At 37.7% G+C, this 7048-nt stretch overlaps 1 protein-coding gene across 1 annotated transcript in view; it reads right to left on the bottom strand.

Moving 5' to 3' along the window:
• LOC126095464 (G1/S-specific cyclin-D2-like) overlaps positions 1 to 3178 on the bottom strand; it is a 197532-nt gene extending 194354 nt beyond the window's left edge. The window contains exon 1 of the mRNA XM_049910255.1: positions 2839 to 3178. Coding sequence (XP_049766212.1) covers positions 2839 to 3036 — 198 coding nt within the window. The 5' untranslated portion in view covers positions 3037 to 3178. The remainder of the gene's footprint in view (positions 1 to 2838) is intronic.
• Positions 3179 to 7048: the final 3870 nt, after the last annotated feature.

A 7048-nucleotide genomic window follows, 5' to 3' on the forward strand; every position in this document is an offset into this window, starting at 1 on the left:
CAGAAAGTCATCGAGTAAAACAGAAGTGATTTCTGGTGTTCCCCAATGTAGTGTTATAGCCCTTTGCTGTGCCTTATCTGTATAAACGATTTGGGAGACAATCAGAGCAGCCGTCTTCGGTTGTTTGCTGATGACGCTGACGTTTATCGACTAATGTCATCAGTAGATCAAAACAAACTACAAAATATTTAGAAAAAATATCTGAATGGTGCATAAAGTAGCAGTTGACCCTAAATAACGAAAATTGTGAAGTCAGCCACACGAGTGCTAAAAGGAACTCAAACTTCGGTTACACGATAACTCAGTCTAATCTAAAAGCTGTAAATTCAGCTAAATACCTAGGTATTACAATTACGAACAACTTAAATTGGAAGGCACACTTAGAAAATGTTGTGGGGATGGCTAACCAAAGACTGCATTTTATTGGCAGTACACTTATTGCTAGAAAATGTAACAGACCTACTACGGAGACTGCCTAAATTACGCTTGTCCGTCCTCTTTTAGAATAGAGTTGCGCGATGTGGGACCCTTACCAGATAGGACTGCGGGGTACATCGAAAAAGTTCAAAGAAGGCAGCACGTTTTGTATTATCGCGAAATATGGGAGAGAGTGTCACAGAAATGATACAGCATTTGGGCTGGACATCATTAAAAGAAAGGCGTTTTTCGTAGCGACGGAATCTTCTTGCGAAATTCCAATCACCAAATTTCTCCTCCGAATGCGAAAATATTTTGTTGACACCCAACTGCATAGGGAGGAACGATCACCACGATAAAATAAGGGAAATCACAGCTCGTACGGAAAGATATCGTTCATTCTTTCCGCGCGCTATGCGAGATTGGAATAATAGAGAATTGTGAAGGTGGTTCGATGAACCCTCTGCCAGACACTTAAATGTGATTTGCAGAGTATCCATGTAGATGTACATACCCATCCAATCGTGAAGCCGTCATACTCCATTACTTTCTGTACCGTATTTGATAATTTTAATGCACAAGCGAAGCAAGCAAAAATACAATAATTATAAAATAAAAACTAAGATCATGCATGGACAAGCATCGCACAGTTCTAAATTGACGTGCTGTAATCACACTAGTTTTAGCACATCGCAAGGCATACACATGCTTTAGTACGGCTTTAGAGTCACAGTTTCTCTACCTACAGCTCACTGTACATGAAGAGTTCACGATAAATGATTTCTTCCCGACATTTATCAGGTTTCATTTTCCATGTTCGGTTCACGATCTGTTGAAGAAGCGGAACTTGCGTATCATGTTCAGAAGTCGCCAATAACTCTATCGCAATGTGAATTTTGATATGTTGCGCGAGTTTTTACCCATGCCTAAACAGGCAAGGTGGGTATTCAAAATTAACGTACTGGACACCCCCACCCTCCTTTCACCCCCGTTTTGCATTGGTCAATATTGCGCGGATGTAAACAACAGGTTTCGCTACCGGTTTTAAAGGCGAGGGATGGACGGCCAAGAAAACCTAAAATGTAAGACTGCATAAGGATACCATAACTAAAACCAATATTAGCACGTAACCACTAATTACAAACACTTACCATACTGAAGAATTATGTGGCTGACTTGCTAGGCACTGCAAATTTTCCATAAATTAATAAAAAGAAATTGACCAAGAAGGGGTTGTTCCAATAGAATATTTGTTTATGTTTGTGTTCGGAGTTCTAAGCGATGTTGCGAGATCCGATTAACTTCTCAATGTAAATGAGCACATGTTGAGAAATAAACACGAAAATCCTAAAATCATTTGGGTGCGAAAAGCTGACACCGAATCTATGAATACTACGCATTCACTAAATAGCGCAAGTGTCTGGATTCTCGATGTATGACTGTAACTAACCAATAATCTGTATGTTGCAGAATATTTTATTGTTTTAGAATACACTGTAACGAGATAAGTACTCAGCATCGATTATGAACCAGCTCGACTTACGCGCAAAGGCTATTGTTGCTTATCATGTGATAACGCGTGACAATCTCAATTGTTGCGAACCTTCCACGCAGCGAGCATTCCTCGGCACGATGGTGATATTAGAAATCCCTGTTTCTCGAAGCATTTGTATTCGAATAATAAAAAAGGAGAATTTAAGAAAGTTCTCCGAAAAATTCTTTAACTGACGTGCATTAATGTAAAGAACAAAATGATTAAGCCTCGTTTAGACAAACAGTATTCAATTACCGGCACTGAACAATTCCGCAAGACTGCTGTATACTTGTCTCACACTATACGGCCAAAGTTCCACCACTATGGACACACAAGTTCTTCCAGAATGCAAAAATGATATTACCGCTTGTAACTAGCATGATTTGTGGGGGACGTAATTCGACAACAAATCATCAATAGTCGAGAGCATTGAAAGATTTCAAGGAGTAATCTATTTTTGAATAAATTGCCAAATTTTGCTATGTTTACCATAATTACACTGCAGACGATGAACAGTTGTCATTAGGCAACTAACAACGCAACACAATTTTAAGACAAAAATAATATCAATAAATTATGATCTTTTACCCCTTTTAAATGAGCGGTAAGGTCATCGTGAAAGAGTTTAATGAAATTATTTAACAGTTCAGCAGGGTCATTGTGGGGGCCTAGCAATAAAACAAAATCTTAATCCACAGACACACACAGAATATGTAAACAAAGCCACAGGAAGTGCGACACGGCTGTTGCACACAACACACACTGCATTCTTGAACTAAAGACTGGAGGTATCCCTGTAATGACTGTAGAAAGAGACTGATTACTTAATTAAAAAAAAAAACGTAAAAGCAATTAACTAAAAATGCAATAATCCATAGCGTACTCACTTCCATCATCCAAGTAGCCACAATTTTCCTCATGAAGGGTTTAATATCTTTCTGGATCTTGACGAAATAATTTATCGGCGGAATGCTGTTCTTTTCTTCTTCTAAAAGATTTTTGAAAACGCGTGAATCGTCGTAAATGACGCTGTCCCTTTCCGCACGTTGGTCGTCCTCGAGACGTTCTACACACAGCAAATTCATGTCCCTACACACACCTGTAGAAATAAGTTTGTACTCTTCGAGTAAAATGTTAACACAAGTAATTATGTGGCTGTCACTTCTACTGCAGGAACAATTAGCAACTCAACACAAACTTCTTCCTACCACACTCGTGTTCCCTCTGCCTCCACACAACTGACTGTCAACAATTCCACTGCATCTCTGGGATTACTGGTTCAGCGGAAAGCCGGCTGAATGTGATGGCATCTAGCGAGTAGTGGTGGAATTAACGCGCGTGCTGCCGTGAGTCGAGCGGCTGACAGGCGGACAACGGAGAGTGTACAAAGTATATAAAGGGGAGCATGAAATGTTGATGCTTGAAATCAAGAAGCGACCTAAAGATCTGAACGAGCAACTTGTCAGTGCATTTTGTTGACAAACTTAGATTTATAATTATAAAAAACTTTATGCGTACCGTATTCTTACTTGTAATGTACGTACCATACCCTTTCCCGAACAATACGTCTACATGACCTCTTCTAGTGTGTAGGTGCCTGAATACACCGCTTGGTAAGAGGTTGACACGATATTGTTTATTAGATACGTTACTACGGACGTAAAATGTTAACGGTAATGAGAGAAAGATCAAATGCCTCTCAAAAATCAAATAGCTAATATAATACTAAAAGGCATGCCTAAAAGTACCGTTAGTTTTTGACTTTCCACATTCCAACAGTTTCACTTCGCGTAACACCAATTGATGAGACCACCTGTCAGAGTTTAGTGGATGGGAGTCTACTGCAGCTGAAGGAAACATGCAGCAGACCTCAACAATGAATGAGACTAAGTCAGTGGTAAATTCAAGTAGAAAAGAAGGTTCTGCTGTTATATGTAACACGGTAGAGATGGTTAATAGTTGCAGGAAGTGTTGGGGAGTGAATACCAGGTCACCAGCATGCAAGATTGGTTCAGGTGACGGGCAACATTCATTTATTTATTCGTTCTTAGACCATTCAGCACAACAGTATCGGAAATGTTTGACACATTACAGGAATAATAAATACATATACAAAGTAGGTAGCATAGGACAGGAAATCGGCAATGACCTTATTGAGGAACCCAGCCCAGCATTTCTCTTAACAGTGTGGGAAAACATGGAAAACTCAAGTCAGTATGGCCAGATTTCAGAGGGGGGGGGGGGGCTGAAGTCATGAATCCCACTCTTCCCAAACGTGAGTCCAGTGCATTAACAATGGCTTATACACTTTGTCTGTCCTTGATTTGGAAAGAATACGACATATACTTAGTCCAAATAGAGATCATAAAATGTGCAAGAAGCATTATCAGTAATGTAGAAGCTAACATATTCGTTTACACTGTAGAAACACTTCTCAACAAGAAATTATTATCTCGGTTCTAAAAGTAATTTCCTTCTTCAACCTTTTTAATTATGATGGCAATGTTTTTGCCTGCTCTACATGAAGGACCCTCAGTTGTGGGTGTTATAGCTATAGTGAGCACTATTATTTTGAAGCATTCCAGGTCTTGTCATCAACACACATTTGTATATGTAGAGGAAGCACACAGTAAACTCACACAGCTTTCTAAATAGGGACTTGTGGAGCTATGTGAGAAAATTTGAGTAGGTCGTATCTGTACCAGGTACATAAAAATTTCATTTAATTGAATGTTAGTTTTACTCCAAAAACTGTTCCATAAGCTACAAGGGACCACACTAAGCCCTTTTAGCATCTTTGGGAAGCATACTTTGGAAGTGATCCTCAGAGCAAAATATTCAGAACTGAGTTTCTGAGAGACTTTTGTTACACGGTCTTTCCAGTTTAAGTTGTGTTCAACATGAGCTGCTAAAAGTTTTACGCACCATATCCTTTCTAACTTATTTGTGTTTGCTAACAATTGGAGATCTTGGTACTGATTCATTTTTACAACTAGAATGTAATCTGTTTTCTTCTCTTTAAAGGTCAGCCTGTTGGCATTGAACCATGGATGCAAGGACTTGAGGACTTGATCAGTTGTTGTAGACAGCGATTCCTTAACATCACACATTATTACACTAGAGTAATCTGCAAACATGATGTTAGGTGTATTTGATGATGCATATACTTAATTCATATATGTGAGCAACAGAAGGGGGCCTACCACACTACCCTGTGGTGCACTATTTTACCTTTCTTTGCATCAGATAGTAATCTGATTTTATCATTAGAATGAGCTGAAGTCATTTCGACAGTCCACAATCTATTTTTAAAATATGACTGAAACCACTTGTTTCCTATCCATTTTATTCCCACTGCCTCCAATTTGTCTGAAAGAATTTTGTGACTGATAGTATCAATAGCTTTAGAAAGATCTAAATTTACTCCTACAGCACTATTGTTGTTATCTAATATTCTAATTATTTTGTTTGTGTAATTCATTATTGCTGTTTCTATACTTCTACATGTTTGAAAGCTATGTTAATTGCTATTCAGTAGCTTGCAATTTTTGTTCCATTAACCTCTCAAATACTTCAGAGAATGCTGAGAGGAGAGATGTGACTCCTTAATTTTCAGCTGCATGCCTATTAACACTGTTGAATAAAAATAGCACTTCCTTAAGTTTTAATTTGTGGGGGAACACTCCCTAGTGAATGATATAAGGAATGAACAAATAGTTTCCCTCTGAGGGCATTGTGGCAGCGTTTATGCAACATAGTGCGACTCCACTGTGGATATGTAAACACTGACAGGTGGGCATGGAATTAGTGTGGCATTTATGTATTTCCAAGAAGCATGTGGTAAATGCAGAAATGTGAACTATGGCAATATTGTGCAAAATGCATCCAAACAGGACGAATGTGCTATTATTCTTTCCTACAATTAATAGGGAGGGCAGAAATAAAAGATGTTCAGAGACAGGCAGAAAATGACTAAATTAAATTAGATTAGATTAGTACGTGATCCATAGATCATGAATATGACACTTTGTAATGATGTGGAATGTGTCAGGTTAATAAAACGTGTCTATACAAGATATTACATTACACAAAATATTACATGACACTTAATATTTTTAATTTTTTTATTTTTTTATTTTATTTTATTTTATTTTATTTTTTTTTTTTTGTGGGGTTTGGGGAAATTACCCACTTACTACATCCAAAAATTCATCTAATGAGTAGAGGTAGTTGTCATTAAGAAATTCTTTTAATTTCCTTTTAAATGCTATATGGCTATCTGTCAGACTTTTGATGCTATTAGGTAAGTGACCAAAGACTTTTGTGGAAGCATAATTTACGCCCTTCTGAGCCAAAGTTAGATATAACCTCGAGTAGTGAAGATCATTCTTTCTCCTAGTGTTGTAGCCATGTACACTGGTATTACTTTTGAATTCGTTCCGATTGTTAATAACAAATTACATAAGTGAATATATATATTGTGATGCTACAGTGAAGATCTCTAGCTCTTTAAATAAGTGTCTGCAGGATGATCTTGGATGAGCTCCAGCAATTATTCTGATTACACACTTTAGTGCAATGAACACTCTTTTACTCTATGATGAGTTACCCCAGAATATGATGCCATACGAAAGCAGAGAATGAAAATAGGCATGGTAAACTAATTTACTCAGATGTATATTGCCAAAATTTGCAATGACCCTAATAGCATAAGTAGCTGAACTCAAACGTTTCAGCAGATCCTCAGTGTGTTTTTACCAGTTCAACCCCTCATCAATGCATACACCTAGAAATTTGGAATATTCTACCTTAGCTACCAATTTCTGATCAAAGTTTATATTTATTAATGGTGTCATTCCATTTGCTTTGTGGAACTGTATATACTGTGTTTTGTCAAAGTGTAAAGAAAGCCCATTGGCAGAGAACCACTAAATGATTTTCTGAAAAACATCGTTTACAATGTCACCAGTTAATTTGTGTCTGTTGGGTGTGATAGCTTTTCTTGTATCATTGGCAAAAAGTACCAGCTTTGCATCTTTGTGAATATAGAATGGCAAGTCATTAATATATATTAAGAACAGCAGAGGACCGAAGACC

This window comes from Schistocerca cancellata, chromosome 8 (assembly GCF_023864275.1).
Source record: "Schistocerca cancellata isolate TAMUIC-IGC-003103 chromosome 8, iqSchCanc2.1, whole genome shotgun sequence".
In the NCBI taxonomy this organism is placed as follows: Eukaryota; Metazoa; Arthropoda; class Insecta; order Orthoptera; family Acrididae; genus Schistocerca; species Schistocerca cancellata.